The sequence below is a fragment of the Neovison vison genome, chromosome 2 (genome assembly GCF_020171115.1).
Source record: "Neovison vison isolate M4711 chromosome 2, ASM_NN_V1, whole genome shotgun sequence".
Taxonomy (NCBI): Eukaryota; Metazoa; Chordata; class Mammalia; order Carnivora; family Mustelidae; genus Neogale; species Neogale vison.
Window position 1 is genome coordinate 161,827,166 of NC_058092.1, and position 18,585 is coordinate 161,845,750.

General features: G+C 37.6%; 1 protein-coding gene across 6 annotated transcripts in view; it reads left to right on the forward strand.

Moving 5' to 3' along the window:
- RYR2 (ryanodine receptor 2) overlaps nucleotides 1–18,585 on the forward strand; it is a 535,490-nt gene that overhangs the window by 416,771 nt on the left and 100,134 nt on the right. For 4 of the 6 annotated variants that reach the window (XM_044239420.1, XM_044239421.1, XM_044239416.1 and 1 more), the window contains 6 exons: nucleotides 5,436–5,606; nucleotides 6,997–7,056; nucleotides 9,873–10,007; nucleotides 13,774–13,886; nucleotides 16,497–16,593; nucleotides 18,398–18,501. In XM_044239420.1, coding sequence (XP_044095355.1) covers nucleotides 5,436–5,606; nucleotides 6,997–7,056; nucleotides 9,873–10,007; nucleotides 13,774–13,886; nucleotides 16,497–16,593; nucleotides 18,398–18,501 — 680 coding nt within the window. Of the gene's footprint in view, nucleotides 1–5,435; nucleotides 5,607–6,996; nucleotides 7,057–9,872; nucleotides 10,008–12,978; nucleotides 13,015–13,773; nucleotides 13,887–16,496; nucleotides 16,594–18,397; nucleotides 18,502–18,585 lie in introns of all 6 variants that reach the window. The other 2 variants (XM_044239419.1, XM_044239418.1) reach the window with 1 other exon arrangement.

Consider the following 18,585-nt stretch of genomic DNA (forward strand, 5'->3'; position numbering starts at 1 on the left):
AAATTTCAGCCTTTCCATCTCTTTACCACATGACTGCTGACACTCTGAGACAGGATACTGAGCAAATAACAGCAATGTTGATGAAGTATTCATTCATTCATTCATTCATTTATGGGGTTTTTTAAAAAAGATTTTATTTATTTATTTGACAGAGAGAGATCACAAGTAGGCAGAGAGGCAGGTGGATCGGGGGGAAGCAGGCTCCCGGCTGAGCAGAGAGCCCGATGCCGGGCTCGATTCCAGGACTCTGAGATCATGAACTGAGCCAAAGGCTGTGGCTTAACCCCACTGAGTCATGCAGGTGCCCTATGGTTTTTTGTTTGTTTGTTTGTTTGTTTTTTGTTTTTAAGATTTTATTTATTTATTTGAGACACAGAGAGAGAGAAAGTGAGCAGGTGGAGGGACAGCAGGAGAGGGAAAACTAGGCTCCTCACTGAGCAGGGAACCCACCTTGGGGTTTGATCCCGGACCCTGAGATCCTGACCTGTGCCAAAGGCAGTCGCCTAACCAACTGAGCCACTCAGGTGCCTTTGACGAAGTTTTTAGAAATCAGTGATCATGCTTTCTTTCCTTATTTTTTTTTTTTTAAAGATTTTATTTATTTATTTGACAGATTTTGTCTGCATGTGTCCTTGAAATTTTATATCGCATAAGTACCATGATCTTTTTTCCTAGAAGGAATGTTTCTAGGTTAAATAATGGAGTCTAGTACACTAATATGTTATATCATTTCACCAAAAGGAATCATGGTGTCCTTGTGTTTCAGCGCTTGGACAAATTTGAGAAGCACCGTGTTGGTCAAAGTAACATCGTAACTGCTTTTATCGGTGCCGTTGAGGTTCTCTGCCAAGCCCAGATGGCGTGAAGGACCCAAAAGTAGGATGGGATCAGGAGATGAATAACATCTTTCCGAAAAGGCTGTACTGTTCAGATCTAGTGCCAAGAATAGGTAACAGGCGGACGGCCGTAGGTCTGGTTCTGAAGCTGAAATGGACAGGGAGGTGTTCCCCACATGCAAGGGTGAGACTAGAATGATGTGGAAGGTTGCAGGGATTCCTCTGACAAAGCCTCCAGTTGTCTGTCCGAGGCATTACAGCGACTGATCAGTCCATTCCCCAGAGTCCAGAAGGAAAAAAGAACTCGTTTGAATGTAGATTCAGACCCAAATGTAAACCACAGAACAAACTGTCATGTATCAGTCTTCAGGCCAGCATCCAGACAGGGATGATTGCTATTTGTATGGTGCACCATTTCCACACTTGATGAAACAGAAAATTGATGACTACAGGTAAAATATGGACATAGGCAGCTGAAGCCAGCAGACCAACTTGGAATGTGGTAATCTGCGATTGGGAACCTCTTTTCGGCTTACCATATAGGTAGCCTACAAGGCAGAGGAAGGCCAGTGCATATGAAATGGGCCATACTGCTCTTCGGAGAGGGTGACCACAGTGTGGTGTGGCAGCCCATGCCTTTGTCCAAAGCGTGGGCAGTGGCGCTACAGACTACAGCCAGGGGCTGTCAGGGTACTTCCCCCAGGTGTTAATATGCAGGGCGGTGAGTGGCCTCCCTCCAGGGAAGCCCGTCCCCTCCTGCCCCCTGCTCTGGCTCTGAGCCCTTGCTTCCTGTCCTCTCTGGGACTTCTTCCCGACCAACCATTCTACAAAGGCAGGAAACGTGTTTTATTGACTCGGTAACTTCAAAGCTTAGTGCAGCACTTGGTGCCTAATGGCTACTTAATTAATATGGGTAAATGAAATTAATATTTGAATTTAAACAGTATGAAATTTGGGGCTGAACCTGGCCATTTGTGTGTGTCTTTCTTTACTGTTGTTTTTCCAGACTCACTGTTTCATTGGTACAAAGTATATGACACTGGGTCCCTATATGGCTAGCCGTGCTGCAGTTTTTAATTTCATAACTTGTTTTTAAAACATATACAGATAGCATCTGATACAAATTCTGTTCGTTTGTCAATGAGAGAAAAAAAACAGTGGGTTTTGCCTATTGCATTATAGAATTGTATCCTATTTTGTATTAAGATTTCAGTTCCTTTTGAAGTGTAGCAATTGGTGTTAGCAACTATTTTCCCCAGCTTTATGAAAATGCAGTTGGCATATAACATTGTGTAATATAATGTAAGGGGAACATAGTGATTTGATGGGCTTCTATATTACAACTTATCAGTACAGCATTAGTTAATACCCACATCGTGCCACATAATTACCATTTGTTTCTTGCGGTGAGGACACTTCAGATCTACTCTGACAACCTGCAAGTAATGTATCATTACTGTATTAATATAATATAATATAATTATAATATTATAATAATATTATATTAAATAATAAGTGATTAAATAATGATACTATATGTATATATAATATAATATAATTATAATATATAATTAGTTATATTTATATATTATAATTATTATATTATAATATTATATAATTATATTATATTATATATACATATAGTATCATTATTTAATCACTACTGTACCTCAGATCCCCAGAACTTATTCACCTTATAACTGGAGGTGTGTACCCTTTGATCAGCATCTCCCCATTCACTGCCCGCCCCAACCCCCCCCCCCCCCCGCATTCCCCAGCCCCCGGGAACCACCACTCTGCTCTCTGTTTTTCTTAGTTTGGCTTTTTTAGATTCCACATATATGTGACATAGTATTTGTCTTTCTCTGATTTATTCACGTAGCATAATGCCCTGAAGATTCATCCACATTGTTGCAGTGGTAGGATCTCTGTCTTTCTCGCAGTTGAGTAACACTCTACTGTGTGTGTGTCTCAGGCACAAACTCGTAGGTGGTTTCCATGTTTTGGCTATCACGAATAATGCTGCAGTGAACAGGAGAGCGCAGCTATCTCTTTGAGACCCTGTTTGCATTCCCTTTGGATGAGTACCTGGCAGTGGAATTGCTGGATCATATGGTTCAATTTTTCATCTTTTGAGGAACCTCCATCCTGTTTCCCACAGTGGCTGCACCAGTTTGCATTCCCACCAACAGTGCCCAAAGGGCTCCCTTTCCCTCACATCCTCACCAGCATTTATTATCTTTTGTCTTTTTGATCATTAGGCTCACTTTTATCATTCATATATCTAAATTCTTTTTTAAAACCATTAATAAACACCTGTGGAAAAAAATAAACATCTGTGAGTTTTGTTTTGCTTTGGTAGGCTGCCTCAGTATAGGGATATTAGAAAATGCTTCCCTTTTTCCCTGACTCTATTAAATTTTAGATTATTTTAGGTGATATTGTTAGAGCTATGTGTGTGTGAGAGAGAATGAGAGACAGAGATAACAGAGAAAGGCTGATGGAGTTTATCCTACTTTCCTCTTAAGTATGCCCCTATATGGACTATGCTATGGCATAGTCATCTCTGATTCAGATGATAGGAATTGGTCAAAATGAAATAGCATTCAAATTCAGTGGTTTCAGCAGTTCTGCTCAAATTACTGAGCAGCATCCCAGGCAAGGCAAAGTGCTTGGTTCTGAGTAGATGGAAAGGAAGAGAATAAATTTGGCCACTGCCCTGGTCCACAGTCTGGGGAGGAAACAGGCCCCAAACAAAGAAAAACCCAACTGATATAGATATACATGAGGATATTTGATTGTTTGTAGATTTAATTTCTTTGTACTAGAAGCAGACTCTATCACCCTTAAGTGTTCAAAGATACAGCAACTTTTCTTTTCAGTTCATAGATTTCCTGTGGCAAATGATGCAAAATTATTGTTTGAACATAAGTAGGAATTTATTTATCTGCTGTATCTCAAAAGTGAGCAATTTATAGTTGCCCTTAGTGTAGATTTTAATTATTTTTATTATATGGTCACTTAAATATTTATAAATATCAAACCAGGTAAAAGCTCCTTGTGCCTATGCAACCATAAAACCAAAAGAACTTTAGAAGTTAAAAATCAAAGAAAACCACAACACCAATTAACATGTTATATAATATTGTTTTGCCGAAGTGAAATGATCAGAATTGGATAGAGATATGTTTGCATAATTTATATTAATTTGTTTAATTTTTAGGATGTCGGTTCCTTATTTGGGTAATTATTTTTATCACCATGGTTGCATTTCCTTTTAACAAGAGCTCATTTAAAATCACTAATTCATTTTATTATGGGTTAATCGATTTAATAGTACAAATAATTATTCATTGTTTTTTTTTTCCATTAAACTTACTGAAAATAATCTCTCACAAATTGCTAAAGATAAGAATAGGATCCATGCAATAAGTATATCTCTTTGGAAACTGAATACAGTTTTTATTGCTATAGTTCAGATATAGGTTTAATCTATCAAATATATCATAGTAAATATATTTTTAATATATGTTTTATAATATATATTATATAATAATGCTTATAATATTATATTATATAATTATATATTAATAATAATATTATATATGATTATATATATTATTAATCTATATTTGTAAACTACCATTACTTTATGATGACAATTATTTTACTACTTAATGTGAAAAAACTCTATGTATTGTGATAGATTTTGTCTCTCTGTGGGGAAAGCAAATCATTTGTATGTTATATTCTCTTCTGGTTTTTTTTCCTCAGTAGGCCAAAATTATTAAAGTGTGTTATTATCCTGAAAATATCTTCAATGTTTGAATTATTGCTACAAAGAAATTTAACATGCACAAAGAAGTGAATATGGGACAATTATTTTAATTCTGATGTTCCAGTATGCCCTCTTCATTGAATAATACTCATTACCCAGTGAAAATTGGTCTCTGCATTTAAAGTGACCCTGATGCACGACCATAAAACTTAACAAAAATCACAAAAGAACCCTGAAGTAGCATGGCAGTATTCAGGTGTTAATAGGTCATCCAGAGATAAACCTGAATATTTATGTTATACTAATTAGCATATTATGTCTGTTTCCACTAGAGAAGGGTTAATGCCCTTAAGGAGACAAGTCTGCAGTATATATAAAAGGCTAAAACATTTTATAATAGTTTTATATATACTGTGTGCATGTGTGAGAGAGTTTATATTTCAAAGCAAGCATCTGTCAAAACAAAAATACATAATAAATTCTTACATTTTTCCTCCTAAGCATTGGAAACTTTAAAACATACAATATCTGAAATTACTACGGGTTTTTCTTATACCCCTCAGCTCTGTCAAGTTGCTTTGGGCAGTCTCCTTTCTGCAAGTGTTTAGAAAGCACACCAGTAAATTGTAATGACTTGGGAATCTGAAAGTAGGACTTGGACGTTAGCAAGAGAGGTTAAGAAGGAAAGAGGAGAAGGATTTGCAAAAATAGGGAGCAACAGGAAATAAGGAAGATGGAACCACAGTCAAGTTAGAAGAGGTTCGTAGTTCTGAACGTGGGAAAAGCAGTCCCAGATTCCAACACTCAACTCTGTTCTCCAGGCAGCTGTCTCTGATCAGGAGAGGAAGAAAATGAAGCGCAAAGGAGATCGATACTCGATGCAGACGTCCCTTATTGTGGCAGCTCTGAAGCGACTGCTGCCCATTGGGTTGAACATCTGTGCGCCTGGGGACCAGGAGCTCATTGCTCTGGCCAAAAACCGATTTAGTATGGTAAGTTTCCTGTACACACCAGGGACGATCACTTGACCTCCAGACACTGAGATGTGTAGACTCCTCTTGCTCACGGCTCTCTGTCAGTATTTCTTTCTTTATTATTTTTTTTAACTCTATTTTATTATTTCAGTGTTCCAAGATTCCTTGTTTAAGCACCACACCCAGTGCTCCATGCAACACGTGCCCTCCTTAATACCCACCACCTGGCGCACCCAAACCCTACCCACTTCCCCTCCAAAACCCTCAGTTTGTTTCTCAGAGTCCACATTCTCATGGTTCGTCTCCGCCTTGGAATTCCCTCCAACTACCTTCTCTCCATCTCCCAATGTCAGTATTACATTTGCATTAAATGTTCTGTTAAGCAGTTTTACTGTACAGACTCTATCATTCAGATACAAAGACTGCCTTTTTTTTTTTTTTTTTTTTTTTTTTTTTGGTGGCTGTTTTTTTATTTCTAAATTACGTTAATCACCTTCCAGGAATCTTTAGGAACCAAAGAGAAAAAATGCAAACAAGTTCCTGATAGTTTTAAAAAAAAAAAAAGGATTTCCTGTGAACTCCCCTATAACATTTGTTATGAGAAGTATATTCAGATTTTTGAGGGGTTATTTTTCAGTGTTTTCAGATGAGTCCTGCACTGTGCTGATGGTGGTTGGATAAGGTGTTGACTTTTAAATCAGCAGCTCTTCTCCTTTGCAAGCTTCAAAATTTAAGTTCTCCAGATCTCTTTATGGCCCCTGTGTTTTCTCTTCATGGCTATGCAGATGCAATTTTACAAAAATATGCAGTGGAATTACTATATTATGTTTAGGGAAATTGCATATTGTTCTGTTTAGGGAAATTGCATACTCTTCTTCTGCCTGTTCCCACGCTGAATGGAGCACCTCGCTGTATATCAGGGTTTGATACCATGAGATAAGGAAGTTGAGGGGATTTGTAGCCGAGTGGACAGCACGGGTGCTCTTCTCCTGGGGGTTGCTCTAGTATTTGATTCCAGGATATCCTCCTTCTTATCACTGGATCGTGGGGGATATCCTAAAGTGCCATAACTACTTGGTAAGCATTTCAGAGAAGGATGGAGATATATTTGTTCGAACCCAAGGGAACATCATTCTGCCCTACTTCTCATGAACTGGACATTCTGTTCCATGGAGTCTTATGGCACTTACTGTAGAATTGAAGTAGGTTGTTATCTTGTTTCTAGTCACAGCAGTATCAAGAAATTATCTGAAAAAGAACCCCCCTAAATTTGTGACATGTATTTAAATCCTGTAGATATTTTTCTTCAGACCTGTACTATTTCAAAATCGGTTAGATCTATTTCCATTAACTTGTGATCATTGATGCTTTGTAAGACTTCCTTTAGGTAACATTTATTTCTTGACAGAAAGACACTGAAGATGAAGTACGAGATATAATCCGCAGTAATATTCATTTACAAGGCAAGGTAAGCCAAATTTAGTACATTTAGTATTTATGGATTACTTAATCTCTCTTTAGAATATACTACAAATAATGTTACTTTAGCATTTAAGAAAGTAGAAACATATTGCTTTAATCAGTTTTTATCCTACTTGCAAACATTTTGATATTAAAGACCATCAAGATAATGAATGATGGATTTTTAAAGTAGATCATCAAAGATTCTCACACTTTGAAGAAAATATGCCACAATTTGAAATAAAGTTTGGAAATTACCTTCCTTAGCTGTGTTTGAGGACTTTTGGGACATGGAGACAGGTGTCCATAAGAATTTGAACTTTTACATTTAGTGACCAGAAACTAAATATGTGAATTTAAGAGTCATTAGTATATAGGAGATACTGAGAATTGCTGTAATAGGAATAAATTAATTTACCTAGGGAGGCAAAGGAAAACCTGAATGGAAATAATGAGAATGGTTACTTATTAACATTGGGTAAGACAAAAAAATTGCAGAAGTATGTTTTGTAGTCCAGTAATCATTTACTATTATTTGGAAATTGTTTCCTACTGGGAGATAAATTGCTCATGTGTTTATGGAAACTATGCAGTGTAAAAAGTTTTTTTGTTTTTTTTTTTTCAGTTTATTATTTTGATTCAGGGTATTTGCTTCCATTCTGGTGTCCCTTCTGGAGAATTTCCTCAATTATGAGAATGTCCAAATGTCAAAAAGTATTGACTACAGTATAATGTTTGCTTTCCTGAGTATTAAAATGCTTCATTCCAAGATCAAAACCCTATACTTTTTCTTTTAACACTTAGGATGACACTATGATATCGGTGAGGTGTGCCTTTCCAATATTCCCAGGAAACAAATACCGATTTAGAACAAATTTCATATGCACTTTGATGTTTATGTACTCAGTCATACATTTAGTTATAAACTGGTCCAGAACAGGAGATGAATTCCTGTTACAGCTTGATTGCTTTCCAGGTAGCAAAAAGATTTTGAACATTTTAAAATGTACTAATAAATCTTCCAACTACACCTCTAGTGAAGGGTTTATGCTACATATACGGGTGTTTGGGGAGATCATGTAGTCCTTGAAAGGGTCCCCCAGGGGACTCAATGCCACACTTTGAGAACCACGGTCTAGGACAACCACCACTGAGCAGAGTCAGGGCATGTTCAGTACCTCTTAAGGAAGGTTTTGTGCTTCTCTCAGGAAATAATCGAATGAAAAAGGTTGTCTTGAAGAGGCAGAAGGAAATTCTTCTAGGGAAATTATCTTCTAGAGGTTACTTGTAGGAGTACTATGGACGACTTAAATTGTGTACTGGGGAGTCAGGAAGAAAGAGGAGAGCAGAGAAGGAAACATGTTTTCAATCAACATTTCACCTCCAAATGAACGAGACCAGAAAACAAAGTGGTAATGAATACATAGATATTCTTTTTGACATTTCAGTCTATACTTGTCTGTGAGTTAGGCACACATGTTACGGAGCCGTACAGACTTAGAAAAGATGAATTTTTTTGTTCCTAACACCTTCTCAGATATATTGTCCTGAAATTGTAGGACTGGTAATCCTGGGAGCTTGAAGGAGTAATTTTATATTAGAAGGAATAACATTTCTACTTATCTTGCCAAGTACAAGTAAACATGTGTATTAAAATCTAGACGTACCAAACACAGTCCTCAGATGAAAAAAGTATGTGGAAGAAAAATATTTCCTTTTGTCCAAGGACAAATGGTGTTTACAAGTCATTGAGTGTTTACCTCTTGATGAAAGTTATTTTTCCACATTTCCGATGCTCCTTTCTCTGACTAGGAGTTGTAAAGTTTCAGATGTTGTCCATTTACATTAGTTTCATGACCCTCAGTCTCCCATTTTTTTTCTTTTTTTTTAAGATTTTTTTTTTTAATTCATTTGACAGAGATCACAAGTAGGCAGAGAGGCAGGCTGAGAGAGAGGAGGAAGCAGGCTCCCCGCTGAGCAGAGAGCCCGATGCGGGGCTCGATCCCAGGACCCTGGAATCATGACCTGAGCCAAAGGCAGAGGCTTAACCCACTGAGCCATCCAGGCACCCCTCAGTCTTCCATTTTTAATAGAAATTTGAAAAGGGAAGAGAAATGTAAGGGGATTGCTTTGCCTATTTTTAATGACATAGTTATTTCTATATTATTTCTCTGAAGTCATGTGATCTGTTCCTTGTAAGGATGCTTGTATTTTTTGGTTTCTATGATTTTATAGTAATCCTTCTCAAAAACATACAGAGTTCAGTTATAGCTCCCACTGAGGAAATTTGAAGGTATTAAAAATACCCCTTCATTATAGAGTATGATTTTATTAGCCCTCCATCAGTTGATATCGATATCTTTGTTTAAGGGAGACTGAGCTCAGTTGTAGAGTCCCTGTATTTACCTGTAAGTGTGATCCCATATCATTGCTATGAAAGTAAGTTCGTAGATCTTTCAGTGTTTGGGAAAGGGAAAGAGAAAGATAGAAGGTTAATTTGTCTACTTCCTTGCCTTGACCATGTCCATCTCATCTTTACATCTTGGGCAAAACTTCCCTTGTTCAGGGAACTCTTAACCAACCACCAGCAGGTTAGGTTGAAGCTCATGATACCTAATATTTCTCTTGGAGTAGCTGTCATCAGACTTGTACATATTTAATTTCTGTCTTCCCCACCAGATGATCAATTTTGTGAGTACGAGATCATTCTGTGCTCTCGTCTCTGCACCGTGTTTTGACATTAGGCAACACTCCAGTAAGTAGGTCTTCTCCTCTTTAGGTCATAACCTTCTATTTTTGAGACGTCTTCCTTTTTTCTTGCAGTTGGAGGATCCTGCTATTCGATGGCAAATGGCTCTTTACAAAGACTTACCAAACAGGACCGAAGATACGTCGGATCCAGAGAAGACTGTGGAAAGAGTATTAGATATAGCGAATGTGCTTTTCCATCTTGAGCAGGTCAGAGTCTGTGTTGATTCCATCGTGTTTGCCTTAACCATGTAAGCACACTTTAAAGACGGTGTGTTTGTTATTAGGTGTGGGCCAAAAAACATAGATGTTCAGCAGATTCATGATGAAGAAGATATTATTGAGGAGCGCTTGTATCTAATAAGCAAGATTTCCCAGCCCATAGTTTTTGTAGCAATATATAGCTAATGTATTTTGGGATATGACAGTCTTTGTTTTATTGTCTTTTCTCAAAATATTTCTGTGATTATACAGATGAATAAGATTATATGCTTAATTTTAAATCATTCTAACAAAAATTTCAGGAGTTGCCTGACCACATGTTCTACATATCAGTTGTTATTACTGCTCATAACAACATGTTTGAGATGCTTTCCCTCGTTTAATGTTTGATTCTTTTGGGGTCATTAGTTTCACCTTTCATTAGAGATATTTTTGAGTTAATTTGCTCCAAGATCAGCAATAAATTACGTTTGGAGAAGAGCAGTGCATTGATATTAAAACTATGTGAGAATAGTATTTTTATATAATTATTCAGTTGTATCCTACTTTAAACTACAAAGTTCACTGTGTGTTTGATTTCCTTATTCATTATTCAGCAGTTCTCAAACCGGTAATATTTGAAATATTACCCATCTGTGGGTTATATTGTTGTGTGAGGAATCTTCTGGTTTAGGTAAAATATCCGCAATACTGAGACATCATCCCTATTTCTCATGAGGTCCACTCAGCAAAATGACACCAAGCGAGGGGGCTCAGTGTGACCCCAACAGTGTGATCTGTCCTTGGGCCTTTATGACGGTCCCTCATCTGGATGTGGCAAGTCTCTCATTTTACAACAAACATAAAATAATAAAAGGGCACATGGCATCTCAGGAGTTTTGTCACCTAAATGTTTTATAGGCCATATTGACATAGCAATAACAAACTTTTTTCTTGGATTCCTATTTTTTATTATCTGGTGATCTCCCATCCCCGCCTTGACCAGTTAAATAACATAAAGGTATCACCTAACGTAGTATCCTCTTACTTTCCTTCCTGCTTACTCAGGTGCCCCTCAAACATTAAAAACGTCCCCCATGCCGTGCAAGTTATCACTGCACCTGATGCAATTTAACTAGGCTACCCTTAAATCACATGGCTATTGACATTTATTTACATTGTGTATTTACATTGTAGAACACCACACTATTAATACATAATGTAATCAAATTTGGCAAACTCAATATTCTCCTAAATATTTCCATAATATTTTCATGAAATATTAAATAAGTACAATGATCACTCAGAAGATGATGAGATTTAAGGTAATGAAATCTTAATGACCTATAAAGTCATAGAGTTGTTTTCCAGAATTACACACATATTTAAGAAGACTATTAAATGTTTATTTAATGTGTACCTGAGGATTATTTTTGGCAGCAGTACCCTACCATAAGATCTTTTGTTTTGTTTTGTTTGTTAGAGAGGGGAGGGGGAAGGGCAAAGGGAGAGGGAAACAGAGAATCCCAGGTAGGCTCCACACCCAGCACAGTGCCTGATGCAGGGCTCGATTTCACGATCTGACACCATGACCTGAGCTGAAATCCAGAGTCAGAGGTTCAACCAACTGAGCCACCTGCGCGTCCCGTAGTGTAAGGTTCTAATCCTTTCTAATTTCCATGCACGTGTCTGGATTTGTTTGAATGACTTTTAGATACATTAAATGAAGCTTATTGAAATCTGATTTTATTCTATTGACATATATTGGTAACTGTATTCAATTGTAATGAGCAAAGCCATCTGTAAAGTAGTGAGGTTCATTTTATGCTGCAGCCATTCCCTTCATGAACATTTATTGCATACAGTACCATATGGCCGCATTAGGTGCTGCACGTTCTGGGGGCTGAAGGCTGTATCTCTACTCAAGTAGGTCAGGACAGTGCAGAGCATGTGGACACCTTGTAATGATGCAGATATGCCCGGATACAAAATGTGCAGTCTAGACTATAAAAGGAGTCCAGACCTAGTCTAATTGTCAAGTAGGTAATCCCCATAATCTTGAAGGCATTTTCTAGGCGGTCATATTTTAGTTAAGGTCAACCATTCTTCACATTCTTAAGAATATGAGTAAAAAGAAATCATCAATGACCAAAGACTAGAAAAGAGGGGAAAATGGGCCACAAAAGGAATTCATGCCTGCATTACCTCTATTCCAATGTTAACTTGTTGCTAAGACATAGAGCAGCTTGCAAAGAATATCTTCACTTGCTAAACTCAGTGGGTGCATAGTAGAGCCTTGATTTCACTTATCTCCCGTATCAGAAACCTTTGAGCCTGTGTATTTTATACTGCATATCTGGTCATTGGTCCCTGAGAGTAACCTATCCCCTTGCCATTTCCTAATACTCAAACTTGAGGCACGCGAACACATCAGCACCTCTGCGTATTTGGACAGTTAGACAAAGCCTCACTATTCAGAGACTTTTCATGTATAGTAAAATGCTCCGCCAAGTGGTAAGCTTCATGATGGCAGACAACTTTTCCACCATGTTCACCTCTGGATCTTCAGTGCTTTGGTACTTTATTATGATTGTTGACTGTCACCCACACCAATCAGGATGCAGATTCCCACAGAAAGCGAGTCCGTGCAGCCTGAATCTCCAAATGAAACTTGAATGCATTAGATCTAGTTGAACAATACTACCTTCCATTCACTTAACACAGTCATCCAGAAGAAAACAGAAGAGGACAATTGTCGGAAAGTTATTAATTGATCCTGTGGAGGGATGACCATCACAGAAAAAAGTGTTTTCCAATTATACAAGTTGCTTCATTAAAATTTCTAAACCACTGTAGTCCAGACTTTGTTAATGTTTTCTTCGGGCATTGTGACATTCATATTTTGACCTTTTACTGCAAAGGGTAATAGACTTCAGTTTTATTTTTTTTTTAGCTAACGCAACATTTTTATTTCTTCCAGAAATCTACATGTATGCGCTGGAGATATTACAGTCTGGGAAGTACAGTGTTCTATTACCTAGAGACTACTAATTAATTTAGAATTACATGTTGGGGTTTTTTTTTCTCTCTCTAATACTTATAATTAATCTCTTTTTCGTCTTGGAGGTCCAAACACCATTAGCTAAATAAATAGCTGGCTTGCCTCATTTACTGCAACTTTGAATTCTCATTTGTCCCTCTCTAACAAAATAATTACGTATTTTAACATTGCAAAATTAAATTCTTTACCTCATTCCTAGTGATGTGTTCTTGAAGCTTTGTCATCTTCTCTCCATCGTACTATATTAAGGAAGGGTTGAATTTTCAGAAGAATTTTCTATGTCTCTATTCATGTTGACTCTTAGGATAAAATTGGCTTAAATGGATACATAAATAATTTTTTGTGTTAACTTTTTTGTATAACTTTTTGTATATGTTTTAGAACCATTCCAAATTCTGAAAACATGATTCTATGTAGAATGGTTTTATATTTCTTTGATTTTAGAGATGACATAGCTTTTCAAATACACCCTACTGGGAAAATACTATATTCTGACTAAAGAAAATATGTAGCATTCAAAACTATTTCCAATTTAGCATTGGGTTACTTCTAGGACATGGGTTTTTCCATAGTAATTGTAAGGTGCTTTTGGAACTGAAATTCCAAAGGTTTTTAATTGAAAAGGCACAGCTGTTTAATACTGTATTTTTGAGGGTAGTTGGGAGTTTAAATATTTAAATTTTTTTTTTTTTTTTTGGTATCCTTTTACCTCAGGTGGAGCATCCACAGAGATCAAAGAAGGCTGTATGGCACAAATTGTTATCCAAGCAGAGGAAAAGGGCAGTGGTAGCCTGCTTCCGGATGGCTCCTTTATACAATCTGCCAAGGTCAGACTTTTTAAATCCCTGTAATAGATTAATTTTTCTTTTCTTTTCCCCTACGAAGCAGTAGAAATGTAGAGTCAATTTTAACCTGAATGCAGTAGTCTGAGAGACAGATGGAAGAGATCTCTTGGTTCTTCTTCTTCTAATACTTGAGTTTGTTTTTTTCTTTGTTGGGTATTCCCAGAGGACTGTGGTCAACAGTGTGATTGTTAAATGCTCTTAAATACTGAGGAAGATCTGCTCGCATATATAAGGCAGGTGGGGTCCTTAGGAACTCAGACAGCTTTGATTTGAATCATGGCATCTCAACGGACGGCTGCCTGACATTGGTCAAGTTTCTTACCTGATGGTTCAGATTTCCTCATGTGTACCATGATGAGATTTGCCTCATGGACTTGTTCAGATGACATAATGGGTTGAGGTATACGGAGTGCTTAGAGCCAAACTTAACACTATACCTTTTAACTGTTGTTTACTATTTTTTGGGCATTGTCCATCTTAGGGAGAAGCAGTGATACGGACCTAGTTTATGGAAATAATGTCAATGCGTTTAATAGACTCCCTGTCTTCTCATAACAGCAGTGTACTTGTTAATGGAGAAATTATAGAGAAATGTTTATATTTATATTTATATATTTTATTATATATTTCTATATTATGATTATATAAATAGAGAAATTATAGAGAAAAATAGAGAAAATCACCTGGTACATTTGAGTCTGGCTCTGTGGCCCAGGTACCAGTTCAGCCTTCTTGTAGTTTTCCCAAGAAACTGTGCCCTTTCCCCTCGGAGCCTTGTGTCAATGATACCATCCCCACGTCTGGTAAACAGGGTTCAGCTCAGCTCCCTCTCTTTTTTGGAGCATCTCTGACCAGACCGTGCCCTTCCACTCCTTGCAGATGAAACACTTCCTCCTCTTTGTTTCTAGGATGGTTTTATCGAGTCCCTGGCTGTGGGCACATTCACATGGTGTTGGGCCTATTTGTCTCTCTAATCCAGGCTTTGAGATCTTTTAGAGTTGTGTTCAATTTTATACCCTCAGTACCTAGAACACTGACTTTCAGTACACGTTTGAATAAATAAATGAGTCGGGGAGTAAAACAAAACAACACCCCCAACAAAGCAAATGAACTTCACACAATCCCCTTTCACTAAGACAGCTGGATTTCTTGCTCTGGCATCTTCACTGGGTATAAAAATACATGAATTTCCCCCTGAGACCTTGTGTGCCTTTTAAATTCTCTGACTCCGTTATGGTGTTATCTGTTAGTCAATAGAATTATTGACTAATTAATAGAATTAACCTTGAATTCATTGTCTTATTCCTTTTCTGGTCTCTCCTATCTAGTCATTCTCCAAGTTCCATCTGATTTTTCCTTGATCTGTTTCACTTGGATCCTCTTTCCTTTATGGCCACCTGTTCATCTTACTTTTTTATCGCCCCTTACCAAGTTGATGGCAGCAGGTTCCGAGCTCATTTTCCCGAGGATGTCACAGAGTCTTCAGATCCACTCCCTCTGATAAAACCTTCCTAAAATTGCATCCCTTTTTGTGGCGCCTCTCAAACCTGGTACTTTTGGGAAATACACCCAGATTCATTGCAGAAACACTCAAACCTCAACCTATTGAATCAGCATTTCTGTGAGTGCTTTGCAAATATATTGTACAAAAGCCACTCAGCTGGTTTGGATGTCCCAGAAAGGCTGAGGCCGTCCTTTGTCATGCCTGTTTCATGCATGGGACTTTATGGCAATTTCTAGCAGTTCTGGGTGCATCAAGTCAGTTCCTCCCGTTGGTCTTCCAGACTCTTCGTAAACCTGTCTGACCATGTGCCTCATGAGTCCATAGCCTGCCATCCGTACAGGGGGCTCAGCTTTCCATCCTGTGATGATGGCACCTCGCCTTGTAACACTTCTGATACTCTCTTAGGATGTTTCCTTATGGTCATGACTTTCTTTTTACCTTTCTTATAGTGGAATCTTATCTGTACCTCTCATCAACTTCATGATGAGTTTATTGATTCTTTTAGTCTGTGGGGCTCTTTTATTTCATAGGCAACCATTTATTTTCAGTATCCTAGGATTTAGTCTTTGGATATCTCCTCCTATTAAGTTCACGTAAGACATTTTGTTTAGTAATCTTTGGGGCCTCTCTCTAATGTTAACTCAAATACTGAATAATTCCTTTATGAACACTTAGTACATTGTTTCTCAGAGCCACCTTATGTCATAATAGCTACCCCCTAATGACCATCTATCTACTCAATGTGCTTCGAAGACATTGTTTATCTCCTTTTATGTCTTGCAAAACTGAAGTGCAGATTGGGGTTCTCCTAGTTTTATCAATGGAAAAAGTGGAAGTTGGTCAAGTGAATAACTTGACCAGTGTTGTGAAGCTTTGAAATGACAGAGCCAGAATTTGAATGTAAGTCAGCCTGCGATCTGAGAAGCCTTGCCTTGTTCACTAGGATGTGTTGCTTCTGGAATCATGAGTAGGAAGTTTATTGTTTTATCTTTTTTTAGTGCACAGGCAATCCAGTGATAAAGCACTAATGATCCATTTTCCAATTTATTTACAAAAATTCTTTGTTCGTAATTGTGCTTTTCTTTTAGGCACCGGGCTGTCAATCTCTTTCTTCAGGGATATGAGAAGTCTTGGATCGAAACGGAAGAACACTATTTTGAAGATAAACTGATAGAAGATTTAGCAGTACGTTTTAATGAGGTTTTAAGATGAAAGAGGGTTTGGGTTTGGTGGGATAACGTTGGTGTGAGCATTTATCATAGCATATTAAAGAGAAAATATCATTGTAGCGTATTCCTCCTAAGAAACTTATTCTTGTTGCTCATTGCATTCAGTGTTTAGGGAAAATTTTATCCTTATTTCAGACAGCTCTCTCCAACATCATACAGTTCAGAAGTTAAGCTGAATGATAGTTTACTATTAACCAAACATTGATTCCATTATTTTCTTAAATGCTTCCGCAAAGCCCCCTTAACCACCTCAGAACCAGTATAGACCTTTAAAAGCTGAACCATCATGAAGTTATTCACCTAACATAAGTGAAGGTTAACAAAAGCCAATGAAAAGTAGCTGTTTTTTAAAATCACATGGGCAGAGAACGATGGACTGGCTACAAGAAGAACAGGAAGCCCTGGTAAATGTAGTAGATGGCATGGTGGGTTTTTGGTCCTTCCACGCTGTGCTGGTAAGGATGCTGCTGTATTGAGAGCAGAGCAGTCTGGGAGGCCATTGTCTTAATCCTTTCGAAGTGGTGGACCTGTTAAAATATCTGATGGAAGCCATCGTCTCAGGAAAATCTATAAGCATGTGGTTTGCTAGAGTTTTGCAGACTTCATGATTCTTAAGTTAAAGACCTCTTCTCTAAAAGTTATTTTTTTTTAACTCACAAAATAGCAGGGAATATTGGATGAACTGATATAAATCGTGAAAGCTTGACCTTGATTATCCCCCTGTATTTTAAGTGAGTTCAGTTTGTCTTTAGAACCAAAATAACCCATAGACTATTAGATATCTTATAGAAATGTATCCCTTATCTACACTGTTAAGCCATAAATCCAGGAGAAGATCATTTATGTAGAGAGATAATCAGTCTGAATGGGTAAGGCAATAGATATTTAAAAGTCATTAAACCATTCAATGAAGAGTCAAGATTCATTAATTCTACATTGAGTAAAAATGCTTAATAATTTTCCTTGTGTTAAAAGTTCTAATAGGACAAATTTATTCTAAGTTTAAAGTAACTGAAAATTTTTAAAAAAATGTAAGTAGTTTAAGCACTAACTCATTTAGCATTCTTTACCTGACATTGTTTGTATAGGCAAGGAAAATGTTTCGTTTGATAATAATCAGTTTTCACTGCTCTGTGAACTAAATGTTTATACTTGGAGTGACTTAGGATTTTATTATAATTCCTTGTAAATTCAGCTTTCCCTAGAGCCGAAATCTCTGTACCAAATATACCCCCAGTTGTGATTCTGCTTCTAAGAATAGCATTCAGAATTTTTAAATGTTGTGAGTCATCCCTGCTCACAGTGGTTTTTGGTCCAATTATTAAATATCTTTTTTTTTAAGCTGCATAGTTCTGTACTGATTAATGTAGCACACACATGCATGCACAATGTATATAAAACACACGTGTGTGCACAGTGCATATAAAAAACACACACTGGGGCACCTGGGTGGCTCAGTGGGTTAGGGCCTCTGCCTTCAGCTCAGGTCATGATCTCGGGGTCCTAGGATCAGGCCCCGCATCGGGCTCTCTGCTTAGCGGGGAGCCTGCTTCCTCCTCTCTCTCTGCCTGCCTCTCTGCCTACTTGAGATGCCTGTCAAATAAATAAGTAAGTAAATCTTTAAAAACACACACACACGTATGCCAGAGCCAAAGAAGATGGCTTTCTTTTTAGTTATTGTTCCTGACCTTCTTATTACACCTGGGTTTGTGTGCGCATTTCATTTAATGTGAAATTTTATCAATTTTGCTTTTTTGTAGAAACCTGGAGTCAACCCTCCAGAAGAAGAAGAAGGCACGAAGAGAGTTGATCCCCTCCATCAGCTCATACTTCTGTTTAGTCGAACAGCTTTAACAGAGAAATGGTATGGTTGGGAGGGTTCGTGGAGCATAGGAAGAACAGATAAAGAAACCCCATGTCTGAGTATTTTGTGTTTGACCCATTCGTG